This window comes from Hylobates moloch, unplaced genomic scaffold (genome assembly GCF_009828535.3).
Source record: "Hylobates moloch isolate HMO894 unplaced genomic scaffold, HMol_V3 SCAFFOLD_1, whole genome shotgun sequence".
Classification (NCBI taxonomy): Eukaryota; Metazoa; Chordata; class Mammalia; order Primates; family Hylobatidae; genus Hylobates; species Hylobates moloch.
The window spans coordinates 212290035-212308059 of record NW_026652276.1 but is presented as its reverse complement, the minus strand read 5'-3'; the positions used below and the strand labels follow the sequence as shown (position 1 = coordinate 212308059).

At 35.8% G+C, this 18025-nt stretch overlaps 1 protein-coding gene across 7 annotated transcripts in view; it reads right to left on the bottom strand.

Annotated features, from left to right (window-relative positions):
* The window catches only part of MKLN1 (muskelin 1), a 417262-nt gene that overhangs the window by 110153 nt on the left and 289084 nt on the right, over positions 1-18025 (bottom strand). For all 7 annotated transcript variants that reach the window (XM_032761758.2, XM_032761762.2, XM_032761757.2 and 4 more), the window contains 4 exons: positions 12613-12755; positions 10925-11013; positions 2523-2632; positions 158-350 (listed from right to left, as the gene is read on the bottom strand). In XM_032761758.2, the coding sequence (XP_032617649.1) occupies positions 158-350; positions 2523-2632; positions 10925-11013; positions 12613-12755 (535 nt within the window). The remainder of the gene's footprint in view (positions 1-157; positions 351-2522; positions 2633-10924; positions 11014-12612; positions 12756-18025) is intronic.

Below are 18025 nucleotides of genomic sequence, written 5' to 3'. Positions count from 1 at the left end.
AAAGAAGTCCCTAATCTAAAGAGCTAACAATCTTTAACCGAGTGAAAAACCAAGAAAAAAAATTAGAGTAATAACTGGCATAAACCTATATTCTTTTTGAGAAAAAGTTTCCCGTATGTACTTGAATTTACCCTAATAACCAATCTCAGTTTCATACCATTTACAGCCTTTTCAATCAACTCTTCGCAAGCATCAAAATCACCCTTCAACACCAGCTTGTCATGAATATCTGTTAACATGGGATGTTCCAGTGCAATCTTGGTTTTCTTTTGCAGTGACTCAAAAGCTTCTGTATAGTTGTGTTGTCTGAAGTGTTTTAGGCAAAGGCGAATAGCTTCCTGTTCACGGTACTACTAGAACACAGAGTAAGTATGGAAAGAAGAGATTTGGTTAGATGATACCGTAGGAAACAATAACAACAGTAAAAATAACCAATCTACGCTGAGCATTTATTAACACTATATGCCAAGCAGTGTACTAACCTGATTCATTAGGTATCATTATTTGGCTCTTTTAACTAGCAAAACTAAAGCTTGGCCTGTTCCAATAACTTGTCCAAGGTCACAAAGTATGTAGTCAAAAGTTATTAAACCAAACCTAATTCCACAGCCTCAACTTTGAAGAAAGGGAGAACATCTATTTCTTAAACTCCACTTAATATTGTAACAATTATAACTCCATAGCATCTATTAATCCCATTACAATGCAGGTACTGAGAGCCCCCCAAAAAATTAAATAATCCACATAAATTATATTATGCTATTTTTGGTTTTTAAAAATAAACTATTATTTGAATGACAAGTATCAAGTATACAGATATTTCAAATTTACAAACACTTTTTTTTTTTTTTTTTTGAGATGGAGTCTCACTCTGTCACCCAGGCTGGAGCGCAGTGGTGCAATCTCTGCTCACTGCAAGCTCCGCCTCCCGGGTTCATGCCATTCTCCTGCCTCAGCCTCCTGAGTAGCTGGGACTACAGGAGCCCGCACCGCACCCGGCTAATTTTTTTTTGTATTTTTAGTAGAGACGGGGTTTCACCGTGGTCTCGATCTCCTGACCTCGTGATCCGCCCACCTCGGCCTCCCAAAGTGCTGGGATTACAAGCTTGAGCCACCGCAACCGACCTTACAAACATATTTTATGACTCAAAAATCATCAAAAAGAGACTACATTTAATCTTTTTTTTTTTTCTTTTTTTTTTGAGACAGGGTCTTGCTCTGTCTCCCAGGCTGGACTGTAGCGGCATAATCTCAGCTCACTGCAACCTCCGCCTCCTGGGTTCAAGCAATTCTGCCTCAGCCTCCTAAGTAGCTGAGCTTACAGGCACGTGCCACCACGACCAGCTAATTTTTGTATTTTTAGTAGAGTTGGGGTTTCACCATGTTGCTCAGGATGGCCTTGAACTCTTGACCTCAGGCAATCTGCCCACCTTGGTCTCCCAAAGTGCTGGGATTACAGGTGTGAGCCACTGCGCCCGGCCCAATTTAATTGTTTTCTAAGCCTGAACTACCTCATCTATTAAGCAGCTATAAAGTAGACATCTCAATTAACTGGAATCCAAAAAGCAGGCACTTAATTTACTAAAATTTTCCCCTAATAGGATAGATGCCAAAAATACAATCTTATAAAAAAGATTTTTTTAAAAAAACCTCAACTTCAGGAATACGTTCTGGGACTACCTCAAACTTCCTAAGTATACCACTATTCAAACAAACAGATGACATGGAAGCCTGCATGATAATCAAACAACAATGATTTACTTATAGGCATTACCCTTTAATAAGGCAAGAAAATAAAACAATGTGTTTAGGAAGATGTATAAGATTTGAAACACAAATCAGTTGACAGCTGACTTCTTAACTAATAAAAGGTCATTAAACACCTAATCCTTAACACGTTATAACTATAACTAATTACCAACTTAATTATAATTACTGACTATAATTAACTTACTCTTGGCCTCTAAAAAAGATTTATCATAACTACCTTGTAACAATATATATTACAGTTATATTAAACAGCAATATTTTTTAACCCTGTTGACTACTTTAGGAGTCTAAATCACATCCACATCTTAAATTTTCCATTAGGCTGCAAAACTATCCCCCTAAAAATTATGTTTTAAGTATTTATATGAATACAAGTAAAAAAACAAAATTCAGAGTCAAATGGGTATAATAACATAAAAGCAGACTGTGGAGCCAAACTGTCTGGGTTCATATACTGGCTCAAACACTTTATAATTGTGTGATCCTAGGCAAACTATTTAATCTCTCTGTGCTTCATTTCTTTATCTATAAACTAATGGGGATAATAAGTGCACCTGTCTCATAGAGTGATAATGACTAAGTGAGTTATCAGGATTCCTTAAAAGCTGGCAGACTGGAAGTGCTTAATAAAATGTTAGCTAACTGTTGTTATTATTATTTTGAATATTTTAAATTATTCTCAATGAAGATAAGAGATTGACATATTTCTCCTTTTATAGGCATTAAAGTCAGGATTTAAAACACAGTCCTACCTTGCTATACCAGTTGAGACAAGGTTGTACTATATCAGGATCATCAATGCCACTAAGTTCAACATACCAGATGCTAAAGTTAAAGCTGGGTCCCCAGGACAAGAGTGGAACTTTAAGGAGAAAAAACAAAAAGAAGAAGAAAAATATTAACACAGTTCAAACAAAACTTTAGCAAAGTAAAAGCACTATTCAACCTTATAAAGATTCATTCAATAAATTTTCTGGGCATCTTTTATATGACTAGCATGGTGCTAAGGCTACAACAGTAAAACGAAACAGATGACCCATGCCAACGTAAGATTTCCTTAGTTAATAAAAACACTGTAAGATAAATTAAAAATGTTCATATGTCTACCCCCAAATAAATGCCACCAGAATTAGATGATTTAACAGGTAAATTTTATCAAATGTACAAGCAGCAAAAAATTACTTTAGAATTTAGCCTACATCAGAACACTGAAAGAGACTGAAATTATCAGTGGCATAACCCTGAAATCCAAATCAGAAGAAAAAAGACTTAAGGCCAATCGCAGCTATGAATACATATTTAAATACAAATTAAAAGGAGAAAAGTTGCAAAAAAATTCAATCAGATTTTCACTGTAACCAAAAAGATCTCATTCCAGGAATGGAAAGATGATGGTTCAATAAATAATAGGAGCTATATTAATATAATTTACCACCTTAACAAAATAAAAGAAAAAACACATTTGATGACTTTAATACATTATTATTTTTAAACCCTCAATATATAAGCAATATAAGGCAATAAAAAATTTCCTTAGATTTTTTTAAAAGCATCAAAAACCTTAAAAATTAAACCTAATGGGAAAATACTAAGTATTCCCACTCAAGTCAGAACAAGACAAAGATGTCCAATATCTCTACTATTTGACGCTAATCAGAGGTCTCAGCCAGTGCAATAAGGAAACAAACAAACAAATTAAGAAAAACAAATTGTAATTTAAAGATGACCTGTCCACCTAAAAAAATTCAAGACAGCCAGGAGCAGTAGCTCAAGCCTGTAATCCCAGCACTTTGGGAGGCCAAGGCAAGAGGATTACTTGAGGCCAGGAATTCAAAACCAGCCTGGCGAGCACAGTGAAACTCCGTCTCTACTAAAAATAGAAAAAATAGCCAGGCATGGTGGCGTGCGCCTATAATCCCAGCTACTTGGGAGGCTGTGGCAAGAGAATCACTTGAACCCAGGAGGCAGAGGTTGCAGTGAGCTGCCATCACACCACTGCACTCCAGCCTGGGCGACAGAATAAGACTCTGTCTCAATGGAAAAAAAAATATATATATCTATATATATTCAATTGAAAAACTTTTTATTTGTAAACAAGGTAAACACACAAACATCAACTTTTCCTATACCTACAATAACCAATTCCAAAATATACCTCAAAAAAGTCCTATTTATAATGGCAAAAAGCTGAAAATACTTCAGAATAAACTTAAAATATGCAATATTTATAAGAAAATATAAAATTTCAGTGAATCATTGAATAAATGAAAGAACATACTATGTTCCTATATAGGAAAACTCAACATTGTAAATGTGTAGTTCTCTCCAATTAATTATAAATTTAACATCATGTCACTCAAAATCCCAATGGTCTTTCCGGAGGTCCCATGTAGTCCAAACTATTTTTTATTTTTAATAACAACACTAGTTATTTTTCAAAATAACTTTTTCAAAATAACGTAATAAACACTTTTCTAGCCTTTTAATAATAGCAACATTGCACTAATGGTACAAAAGCAATGGTGTGTAAAACTGCTAGCACCTTGGTACCAAACTAATGGCACCAAAAAGTACTAGTAGTGCTCAGTAAGTACAAAGTGCACTGTACGCCTCACCACCATACACTGGAAGTAAAAAAATAAAATAAAATAAAAAATAAATAATCTTTACCAATGGCACAGAAAAATTAATTTTATTGAACTCCCATCATTAAGTACACATCTGTCTAGTATCCTGTGTGACAAAATGAGATTTGCATATAAAGCATTTTTGTTGTGTACCAAAGCACAATGGTTATCTCAAGGAAAGGACCTGTACAATTATTCAAGTTTTGAGTTTAAAAACCAATTTATTTTTCATGGAATGACATTTTATTCTTGAAAGAAAAACAGACAACCTATGAGTTATTTAGATTTGGGTATTTGCCAAACATTTACATGTCATTTCAAGGAAAATACTTAATGATATTTGCTGTCAAGGACAAAAACCAAGCTTTCAAGAGAAAAATTAGAATTTTGGAAGGTAAGTACCCACCACTGTGAGCTTAACTGATTCCCAACACTTAGATTTTTTTAAATGAGATTGGATGTGATATTAATAAATGTGATTTTTAAAATATTATATAATGAAGTATTTCAACATTTGGGAGATCTGTATAATTCAGTGAACCATATTTTCTAAATAACCAATGAATGTTACAAAATCACACCTGGGTAAAAAGTCAAAGACAGACCACTGGGTAAAAAGTCCAAGATAGACCAGTGAATTTTAATGTATCAATAGATTCACTGGTGCAGTTTCAGAATCAATAATGCAACTATCTTTAAGAAACTAACACTTGTAGAGTTTTGATGAAGCATCAAAATAGAATATCCAGAATAGCTGATACCAGGCGTAATGATTTCCAATATCCGACTGAATAAGGAAGATGTATGGGGTATGATACTTTTATATATTTTTGTCATCTAAAACAGGGGTCCCAAACCCCCAGGCCCAAACCTGTACAGGTCCATGGCCTGTTAGGAACGCAGACGCACGGCAGGAGATGAGCAGCGTGGTAAGGGAGCATTACTGCCTGGGCTCTGCCTCCTGTCAGATCAGCGTTGGCATTAGATTCTCAAAGGACTGCAAACTCTATCGTGAACTGCACATACGAGGGATCTAAGTTGTGCACTCCTTATGAGAATCTAACGCTTGATGATCTGAGATGGAAAAGTTTCATCCCAAAACCATCTCTCCACCACACCCTGCCCCAACTTCTGGGTCCACAGAAAAATTGTCTTCCACAGAACTGGTCGCTGGTGTCAAAAAGGTTGGGGACCACTGATATAAAGGAAGCTGTGTGAATAAAAACACAGGCAGTAGCAACCAGCCATGAGGATGTATGAAGGACTCCTGGGATATTTAATATGCCTTTCTGTTTATGTATGTAAACAACACACATTTCAAAAAGTTTTTTTAACAACAAACATTAAATTATCTTTATTGTTTTAGTGTTTATTTCCTTATGTAGCAGTGTCATTTAAAAGTTTATCTACTAAATCACATAGCAATAACCATCTAGTAGTATAAGAGTCAGAATAAAATAATGATTCTAAACTCAAAAAGCACCAAGAATATAGTCCATATATGTCACCAGACATAAAATATTAGAGATTTCCAGGTCCAAATCTCATTAAGAATTCATTTATTGGTCCTGGTGCAGTGGTTCACTACTGTAATCCCAACACTTTGGGAGGCAGAAGCAAGAGGATCATTTGAGCCTAGGAGTTCAAGACCAGCCTGGAAACATAGTGAGACCCTATCTCTACCAAAAAAATTAAAAATCAGCTGGGCATGATAGTATGTGCCTGTAGTCCTGGCTACTTGGGAGGCCAGATGGAAGGATCACTTGAGCCCAGGAGTTCAGTGTTACAGTGAGCTATGACCACACTACTAAATTCTAGCCTAGGTAACAGAGAAAGACCCTGTCTCTTAAAAAACAAAACAAAACAAAACAAAAACCTTTTAAAACACTTGCAGTGAAATTTAATCTGTTACCCAATGGTCCAATAGAAATATTTCTAGAATAAAATTAGTTATAATTTTTAATACCTTTAAAGAATACCTGTAGAGGAAGGAGGTAAATCATGAAGTTATCTTGCCAAAGGGCATATATATTACAGACGAATAAACAATATAATTAATTTTCAACAGACTAAAAGGGTACGTAAAAAATGAGCAGAATGATGTCCACTCACTTCAAATGCCAGTGATTTTTGGCAGCATTAACAATACTAATAATGCATATTAGAATACTATAAGAAATCTAAAAGTGAATTAAAGCTCCAGGCACGTGTTCTTTGTTCCCTGATAAAAGACGCCTCCCTCATCAAATAAAAGAATTAGAAACTCCTAATACATATACCAAGGCTAGCAGTTTGTATTCTAGGATTCAGCCATCAGTTTTCCCCATAGGACAATCAGACATGAATATAATCAACATCCCTATGTGTCACCTTTTTTCATAAAATGGCCAGCCTGGGCAAGGCAGCAAGACTCAGTTTCTACAAAAAGATTGTTTTTAAAATTAGCCAGGTGTGGTGGTGTGCCACTAGGGAGGCTGAGGCGGGAACATGGCTGGAGCCCAGGAACTGGAGGTTGCACTGAGCTCTAATTGTGCCACCTGGGCAACAGAGCACGGCCCTGCCTCTTAAAAAAAAAAAAAAAATGAGAGCCGGGTGCAGTGGCTCACGCCTGTAACCCCAGCACTTTGGGAGGCCAAAGCAGGCAGATCACCTCAGGTCGGGAGTTCAAGACCAGTCTGACCAACATGGAGAAACCCCGTCTCTACTAAAAATACAAAATTAACCGGGAATGGTGGCGCATGCCTGTAATCCCGGCTACTCAGGAGGCTGAGGCAGGAGAATCGCTTGAACCCAGGAGGCAGGAGAATCGCTTGAACCCAGGAGGCAGGAAGTTGTGGTGAGCCAAGATCGTGCCACTGCACTCCAGACTAGGCAACAAGAATGAAACCCCATCTCCAAAAAAAAAAAAGAGGTTCTGAGAGATCCTAAAAATTCAAGATTAACTATTCTGAAAGAGCATGTCTACTATTCTACTACAGATTTAATGACATAAGTATACCTAGCACAGTAACTGGCACATACTAAGTGTTCAATAAATATTAGCTGTTATTATCTATTATTATTATATTAATTTTCCTCTTAATAGTATACTTCTAAAATGTCACTTTTCCACATGCTCTCCTAAAGGGCTTCCTGGACCTAATACCCAGGCTTCATGCTCAGATTTCGTGCTGCATCCAGCCAAAGCTAAAGCCGCTCTCTGAAGTCTCCACAATCATCCAGGCTGCAGGTGACTCCTTTACAAAAATCCACATCTCTCCATTTACCAAAAACCAAGACTCCCCCTGAATCCTTCCAAGACCCTGTACCTCTTTTTGCCCTCACCTACCCCTGATTTCCTCATACAGCTGTTATTGTGGCTATAAATCAGGATGTAAACCCTTCGAGCCATCTGTAGCCAATACCCTCATCCCATTTTACTTTATGTTTACTTTCCTCTGATCTAATCTCCTGCTGAGGTTTCCCTTCCTAAACTTTAACTTGCCCTCTGGAATCCAGTCTCCCAATTAATAACTCACCTCTGTTACTAAATTTTCCTTTCACCTCTAGGTCTTATCTAAAACCAAGCTTCTTTCTAAGGCCAACTGTCCTTCTACACTAAGTCCCATCAAAGTCCCTAAAATGCTACATGTAAGAAGGCATGTAAACACAAGCTTTAAAAATATAAGTATAAAAATGTGCAAAAGAGATACCCAAAATGAAATCATTTCTTCCATAAATGTACTCTTAAATTAAAACCACAGATCCACAAACTGGAACAGCATTCAAGACAACATCCAATATAGCTACCTATCCTACCATTAGACAGAAGAAGCATTAACATCCTCATTTTATACAAAAGGTAACTTAAGAAAGGAAAGTAAAATTTTCCTGAAGGAAGGCAGTCCAGTGATAACAGTTAAGCTTTGCTGGTACTCTGAATTATCCAAAACAGATCTTAAAACTTAACCCCTGTCACACAGTAGAAATGTGGGCTATTTTCCTTGTTAACAATTTATGACCAAACTTACTTAAATTTGCTTAATAAGCTATATTCATTATAAATGAAAATTATTATAGTTACATGTCAATAAACAATTTGGAGATTATCTGCCATTGTGTTAGCCTTGCTTCTGTTCCCCTCCATTACTGTGAAAAATTGAAGGCTGTCTAAATTGAGAAATTGTGCTGTTTAAGCATTAACTTGTTTTTTAAATAAAGCAAGATCTTTCAAACATGTCACTATAGAACATAGATGTAAAATACTCAAAGGCTTTTTTTAAGTCAAATTCTAACGATTTACCCAAATGAAATAAATGTTTGTGCTAAATTAACACCAAAAGAGAGCTATACATCATTCAAGTCCTTTACTGAAATAACTTTTGAAGAAAATATGACGAACTAAAAATACTGACCTAACATATGGCCTTTTAGTTCCATATTTTCCTTATATTACTTTTTAAAAAAAGTTCTTAAGGGAATGTTGGGAAAAGGTTGGGAAGCAAATATACTGCTGACTGGTATTAACATCTTTTAAGAGAAAAGACATACTAAGTTATCTATATATTAATATCCTAAATAGAAAATGGGCTAATAAATGTCTATTATTTGGAAAGCTCCAATTAACATTTTGCCTAAATACCATAAAACTAACCCTAGATCAAGTAAAATACATCATTATGCCCTATAATTAAAAAGGTGATGGGAGAAATGGGTGGCTGTTGGTGAAAGGGTAAAAAGTTTCAGTCAAACAGGAAGAATAAGTTCTGGAGATCTACTGTACAGCATGGTGACTATAGTAATAACAACTGAAAATTGCTCAGAGAGTAGATCTTAAATGTTCTCACCACAAAAAAATGTTAAGTATGTGAGGTGAGGGATATGTTAATTAGCTTGATTTAATAATTTCACAATGTATTCATACGTCAAAACATCACATTGTAAACCATAAATATATATAATTATTATTTGTCAATTATACTTTAGTAAAGCTGGGGGGAAACTTTTTAAGTGCACATATTCAAATACTCAGCAAAAAAGAAAAGAAAGGGGAAAAAAGGCTGACAGGGCTGGAAAAGGTTCCAATTTCCACTGCTTGTATACTTGCAATATAAAATCATAAAATTGTTAAAGCTATGCAAAGGTCTTTAGGAACTGGTAACTCTAAATACTGATGAAAACATTACTCAGTGCAAAAGAAGTAAATAACCGAAAGTTAAATTTATTTTTAAAATTTGCTTGCTCATAAATTCTTATAAGAAAACAGAATATAGGTTTTAATTTCTAAGTATTTATTATAACAATAGAAATTATAATTACTACAAAGTGACATACTGGAATCCAATTGTTCCAAAAACAGTTTCTGTATATAAGCAGTTTTTCTTAAGACCTCAAATATTCTTTTGCCCAACAGAACTGTTTGAGTCACAAAACAAAATGGCAGCAACTCTTGATAGATTGGCAAACAATGACTATGTTTGTTCCGAAAGAATAATTATTCTCCCAAATCAAAATGTGGACTCTGGCTTTTATTATTATTCTTCAAAGTATCTAATTCACTTTAATCCCCATATTAATATTTTCAAAAGTATGTAACAGGGTCATAAATTAGAAGTTTTTTTTTTTAGATGGAGTCTAGCTCTGTCTCCCAGGCTGGAGTGCAGTGGCATGATCTCGGCTCACTGCAATCTCTGCCTCCTGGGTTCATGCCATTCTCCCGCCTCAGCTTCCCGAGTAGCTGGGACTGTATACAGGCGCCCACCACCACTCCCGGCTAATTTTTTTTTGTGTGTGTGTTTTTAGTAGAGACGAGGTTTCACCATGTTAGCCAGGATTTAATTCCTCAATTTCCCTACCTTCTAAATAATAAATCCTAAAGGAAACAAAATCACCTGAAAAATACTAATTTTGAGGATGCATTATAAATACTTTCTTAAGCTAAAATACTTGCTAAATAAATACATGCCTTAAGGTAATATTTTTCAAACAGTGATTTGCAACCTATCAATGAGTCATTAAATCAATTTAATGGGTTTGACCAGCATTTAACTAAAAAATAAATAAATAAAACAAAAAGAACGTAACAGATAATAACCATAATATACTGCCTTAAGGATTTCATCAGTATTTCGTTTTAGAATATTATTGTTTTAGTATAAGTGATAAACCTTCCATAAAATTAAAGCAATCAAATCACTAGATCCCATAAAATCTAAGAAAACTTTCAAATGAGAAAACATTTGGAAAAGATTCTATCTGAAATAACTGCCACTTAGTAATGAATTTATATAAAGCAGAAGTCAGCAAACTTCTCCTGTAAAGGGCCAAAGACTAAATTTAAGGGGCTCTGTGGTCTCTTGCAACTACTCAAGTCTACTTTTGTAGCACAAAAGCAGACACAGACAATATGTAAACAAACCAGTGCAGCAATGTTCCCATAAAATTGTATTTAAAAAAACAAGAGGCCTGCAGGATTTGGTCTATGGGCTATAGTTTGCTGGCTGATGATATCAAGAATTTGTTTCTATTTCAGAATGCTAAAATCTTACCTATTTTAATGAATCGACAAGGGAACATCTGTTCATCAATTTTATGCTTCAAGGTGAATGTTTCCTTGTTATAATCATTCTTTAAGCCACTGTGGGAAAAACATAAGGCTATTAAATCTGACTTCATAATTTAGTAAATGCACTAGAACATGAATTAATGCACACTCAGGTTTTAAGTTTAAACTCATGCTCAAAACATTATGACCAAGACAATATAAACAAGTAGTTGAACATGGGCATACAGGTCAAAACCAGTACATTCAAATCAACAGCATTATAACTGGATTCTCTTCATTATATGAGGATTAATGAAAAATGTTCAGTATTATAAAGAATGTAGCTACGGTGTTTAACAATGTGTGACAGGGCCTAGTGTCCTGAATGGATAACTGAATATAACATAAAATTTTCAAACGGTAAGAATGAAATTCAAAAACAATTCACAGTCAAATCTGACAACTTAAACAAAACCACATATTAGAATTCACCAAAGAATTTAGTTATTTAATTCTGACTGAGATGCCAATGTTTCTTTTATAGTTCAACAAATTTTCAAAGCCAACCTTAATCTGTTGGTTTAACAGCATCTGCTTTATCCTAAATAAAAATAAATGGATATCACCTCTCTACTTAAACAACTAGGGCTGACACAAGGATTTATGGGACAGTCACTCACCCTCAGGTTGCTTTATATTTCCTGAAATACTTTCATGACTTAAATACAGCACAGAGTATTTGGTTATATAAAATATTATGTTAATGGGCCATACCATGTCACAAATACATTCTTTTTCTTTTTTGAGACAGAGTCTCACTGTGTCACCCCAGCTGGAGTGCAGTGGTGTGATCTTGGCTCACTGCAACCTCTGACTCCTGGGTTCAAGTGATTCTCCTGCCTCAGCCTCCCAAGTAGATGGGACTACAGTCACCCGCTACCATGCCCAGCTAACTTTTGCATTTTTATTAGAGACGGGGTTTCACTATGCTGGCCAGGCTGGTCTTGAACTCCTGACCTCGTGATCCACCTGCCTCAGCCTCCCAAAGTTCTAGGATTACAGGCATGAGACACTGCACCCAGCCATCACAAATATATTCTAAATCTCCATGGTTTCATTTGTCCATTCCATTAGCTATCTGATTTTTCATTTGCTGGGTGGCAAATTAATACCTTCATTCCCGGTGGTCTAATATTATTAAAACTCAAATTTACTGAGCTCCTTCCAAGTGACAGGCACTGTGCTTGGTGTAGTCATGCATCTTTCAATTTATAAAACATTCCTCTTTTTAGTCTCCAACTTACAGTAAACCACTAGAATACTGCTTCTGGATTAGGGCAATTAATCTTAGTGTTTTGGAGAGAGCCTGTATTTTTTTTATAGCAAAGATTACAGAAAAAACTTTATTAAAGCTGACAATATTTCTGAAGTCATCAACAGATCAAAAATACAATTAAAAAAGGACGAAACAAAAAGTTTGATTCTTCTTTGGTAAAAATATTAACTAGGGTCTGTTGGTTAAGAAAAGAAAGCTAGCTCAAGCCACAGTATTAAACTAAGGCATTAGGAATAGAATAGAAGGAATACTCTTTTCTCCTTTTAAAGAAAAATCAAACCATGCAGATTAGCTACAAAAAGACTAAGACTACGTTTTGTTAGAAGACAGCTCTCTTCCGCATAACCATAACTCACCTGGACAACAGCTCTGTCATATTTTCTTCATTCATTCCACCAAAGACTTTAAATTTTTTCAAATTGCAAACATGAGTTTTCTCATATTTTCCAAATGTGATATTCTGAACTATAGCAGGCCTTTCGAGCTTTAGAATCAAGTACTAAAAAAAGAAAAAACCAAATTATATCCTCTTCTGTTTAAAACAAATGTTAGACAACTTTAAAACTATTGCCAGTTAACAGAAGAATGTATAAGGTCCATCCTTGTCCATCCTGTACTAGCAGATTTTTTTAAAGCTATAGAATAGTACATAACAGCCTTATAAAGGTTATCCCACCAGAACTACTTTTCACGCCAGTAGATCACAAAAACTACATTATCCCCAACACTGTAGGTGAAGGGAGGAAAAAAAGAACTAGTGAGATAACTTCTAATCAAAGAACAGTATTCAATAAAAGATATAACCAGACTATGCAAAACCAAATAAAACAAGATTAGAATACAAAAATAACAATTACATATTCCTATGGACTCTACTTCAATAACTAAATCAATGTTTGAAAGTGGCACTAAAATTTTTAGATGTAGAAGCAAAGATTTACAAATCAACCCTGCCAAGTTTACGAATTTGAAACCCAAATCTACTCTAGTTACGTCTAATGTAGCTCGTTTTCCTACTACACATTGGCGAAAATGGGATCAATTAAATAGAGAACAATTTACATCATGCAGACTGTTCTCTATTATAAAAATTAAGAAGAAAATTACCACTGCTTGAACACATGTTGGAAAAGCTATTCAGAAAAACAATTCAGATGTTCTGTTGGAGAGACATCATGCTTCACGATATTGGATAATATAGGTGATAAAGGTGGCTAAGAATAAACTTGCTGGTCCTGCCTCTTATCACACACAAAAATTAACTCAAAATGGATAAAAACTGATCCAACATCAATCCTTTAGGTCTGAAGACCTGGCCGGGTGCGGTGGCTCAAACCTGTAATCCCAGCACTTTGGGAGGCCGAGGCGGGCGGATCACAAGGTCAGGGGTTCGAGACCAGCCTGGCCAACATGGTGAAACCCCGTCTTTACTAAAAATACAAAAATTAGCCAGGCATGGTGGCGGTCGCCTGTAATCCTAGCTACTCAGGAGGCTGAGGCAGGAGAATCGCTTGAACCCTAGAGGCGGAGGTTGCAGTGAGCCAAGATCACACCATTGCACTCTAGCTTGGGTAACAGAGCAAGACTCCAGCTCAAAAAAAAAAAAAAGACTGAAGACCTAAATGTAAGAGCTAAAACTTTAAACATCTTAGACAAAAACTACGGGCAAATCTTCATGACTTCGGATTTGGCAACAGATTCTTAGATATGACAGCAAAAGTACAAACAAAATAAAATAAATTGGATTTCATCAAAACTAAAACTTTAGTATCAAAGGATACTATCAAGAAAGTGAAAAGACACCCTATAGAATGGGAGAAAATATTTGCAAATCATATATCTGATAAAAGTCTGGTATCTGGAATATATTAAAAATGCACTTACAATTTAACAACAAAAAGACAAACAACCCAATTTAAAAATAGATAAAGGACCTGAATAGCCCTTTCTCCAAAGAAAGTAAACAAATGGCCAACAGGCACATGAAAAGATGCTTAACATCATTAGTCACCAGGAAAATGTAAATCCAAACCACAAAATACCATTTCACATCCACTAGGATGGCAATAATAATAATAATTTAACAATGCAGAACCGTTAAGTGTTGACAAAGATGTAAAGAAACTGGAACTCTCACACATTGCTGGCAGGAATGTAAAACGGTACACATACTGTGGAAAATCATTTGGCAGTGCCTCAAAAAGTTAAACAGAATTACTACATGACCAAGAATGTCCACTCCTAGGTATAAACCCAAATGAAGTGAGAAAAAAAAAAAGGTATACACACAAACAGTTGTACATGAATGTTCACAGGGGTACTGTTCACAATAGCCAAAAGGTGGAAACAACTCAAATGTCCGTCAACTGATGAATGGCCAAACTACAGTATTTCCGTGCAATGTAGTTTTCTGCCATAAGAAGGAATGCACACTGACACAAACTACAATCTGGATTAACTTCAAAAACATACTAGGTATCTGACTTACCCAGAACAAGTAAATGCATAGAGGCATAAAGCAGATGAGTGGTTGTCAAAAACTGGGCTGAGATAGAAAAGGAGATACTCCTTACTGGGTATATGAAGTTTCTTTGTGGACAATGAAAATATTTTGGAACTAGATGGAGGTGATAGTTGCTCAATTCTGTAAATGCGCTAAATGTCACTGAATTATACACTTTAAAATGGCTAACTTTATATTATGTGTGAATTTTACCTCAATAAAAAAAGAATTAAGCTGTTGGTGATAAGAATGGCAATGAAAATAACGCTAATATTTTGTGAGCACTAAACTTCTTATTTGGCACATTGCTGAGACTTTTACATGCATTAGCTCATTCATAGTAGTAGTAGTAGTAGTAGTAGTGGGAGGAATATATGAACACAGGTTACTCTCTTCATCCTCATTTTACAGATGAAGACATATAGTCACACAGCTAATAAATGACAGAGTTGAGATCAAAACTCAGTCATCTGCCTCTGGCTTACACTGCTGGTTGGCTGGCCCAGCTTCCATTCCCAGCCTAGTTCTTCCTAGCTACTCTCCAGGCAAGGGTAGACATATGACAAAGGTCAACAAGATGCAAGCAGCAGTTTGTAATGGGTCAAGTTTTGCTTTCTGAAACAAATGCTGCTACTTTTTCTGCCGCTTTGCTATATGAACAGTTACAACTGCAACAATCACTGTGCAACCATGAAGAGAAATGGCCAAGAGAATCTCAAAGATAACAACCATTGGTGAGCCACTCAAATCTCATCAGCAGCCACCTACCTCCAGTTTTATTTTTTTATTCACAGCCACTTTAATCTGTATAAATTCCAGCCATATTAACTGTACATATTTTAGTATATTTCTCCACAAGATACAGACTTAAAAAAATTCATGATACTGTCATATACTAGAAAAAAGTAACAGCAGCTCCTTAATATAATGGCATCAAAAAATCCTGTCAGTGTTCACAAATCCACAATTGTCTAAATTAAAAAAATGGTTTTTCTAGTTTGAAGTCCAAATGAGGCTCATGAATTATGATTGGTTAATATATCTCTTAAGTAACTTTTAATACATTGGTGTCTTTCAATTGCATTTTTCCCCCTTTAAATTTTTTGCTGAAGAAACTGGGTTGTTTGTCCTTAAGACTTTCTCACAGTCTGGATTTTGCTGACTATACCCCCCACCCCAATGTTTATTTTCTGTAAATTAGTAATTTAATCTTCTCTAGTTTTCTTATGTAGGGAACAACAACCAGAAAACCTATTTGTTTAATCCACTGTAACAGAACCTTCTGTTAGTTGAGCTAAAAGCATTTCTACTGATTCACTGACCCCAGCAGACCAAAGCTTTAACCACTACTTTATAAAGACTGTTTACATTTACATACCATTTACACTCTAAGTAGCTATTAAAACTTCTTTATTACATCGCCATAGGAAAATTGAAATTGATATTCTCTAGTCATTAACCTTTTTTCATCCCTATCAAATTAATAAGTGTAGTAATGTGCCTTTTGGTAACTCAAGGTTTCTTTAAGAATACAACTGCATACTGAACAGCTGATATAGGTAGATATTCATACCCTTTATCTTTGCACATTGAACAGATAATATAGGTTGATATTCACATCTATCTTTTTTATTAACTCCATCCCCATATCCCCCTTCCTCTCACTCTTCAGTCATCCTTTTAAGTCTTAGACATCACCTTTCCCTGACAATTCATTTAGCTAGGTATAGCACTGTAACTATAATAGTAAAAATGGGCCTTTATACAGATCGTTGTACACTATCCATTATCCCATATACTCAACCCCTAAAACCAATGGAAAGCATCTGTTTGTACATATACAGTAGTATTAATAACCAAATATCAACATAATTTTTGTTATTAAAAACAAAAATCTAGACTAACCTAAAGTAAAACATAATGGTCTGACTGAAGAACACTGTAGGTAAATTTTTTTTTTTTTTTTGAGACGGAGTCTCGCTCTGTCGCCCAGGATGGAGTGCAGTGGTGCAATCTCGGCTAACTGCCAAGCTCTGCCTCCCGGGTTCACGTCATTCTCCTGCCTTAGCCTCCTGAGTAGCTGGGACTACAGGCACCCTCCACCATGCCCGGCTAATTTTTTGTATTTTTGGTAGAGACGCGGTTTCACTGTGTTAGCCGGGATGGTCTCGATCTCCTGACCTTGTGAGCCTCCGGCCTTGGCCTCCCAAAGTGCTGGGATTACAGGCGTGAGCCACCGCGCCCGGCCCATTGTAGGTAAATTTTTAAATGTTTGAATCACATTTTAACTTTATTGATAAGTTTTTCAACTTCCATTTTTTCCAACTCTTCCTTTTCTCTTTTTTTTTTTTTTTTTTTTTTTTTTTTAAGACAGTGTCTCACTCTTGTTGCCAAGGCTGGAGTGCAGTGGTGAGATACGGTGTATTAGTTTCCTTGGGTTTCCATAACAAATTATAACAAATCGATGGCTTTAAAACAACAGAAATTTATTTTCTCATAGATCTGAAGGCCTGAAGTCTTAAATTACAGTGTCAGCAGTACCATGCTCCCTTCAAAGGATCTCAGAAAGGATCCTTGTTTGCCTCTTCCAGTATCTGGTGGCTCTCAATTTTTTTCTGGCTTGTGACAGCGTAACTCCTATCTCTGCCACCCATCTTCACATGGCTTTCTTCCCTGTATCTGTGTCTTTTCTGTGTCTAGTAAGGACACTTGTCATTGGATTTATAGGCCACCCTAATCAAAGATGCTCTCATCTTGAGATCCCTACCTTAATTACATTTACTAACACTTTATTCCAAATAAGATCACATTCTGAGATATCACATATCTTGGTAGGGGTGGGGGTGGGGGGAGAGACCATTCAATCTACTACACAGAGCCAGCCAGGCAAAAAAAAAAAAAAAAAAAGTAGTGAATGCTTATGAAAATTAGTTCTAGGTACTGCTGTTAAAATGCCAGTGTGGTCGCAGCCTAGTAGGCAGGGCAGAAAATGGTATGTGTTGAAAATGAAGAGGAGGCAGTCACCAGGTCATGCAGTTTGTGCAATTACATGAAGTCTGAATTATAAATGCAATGGGATCTATTAAGCACAACAAAAAGCTATGATGTGATTAACATTACACACACATATGCACACAATGTGCATTACAGAGAGTGGATTAAAAGAACTGGCACACCAGTTAGGATGCTGTCACAATAAACTCAGGAAAGAGGTGAGATGAAAGAGACTTGGACTAAAATACTGTGGAGATGGACAACAGTAGACA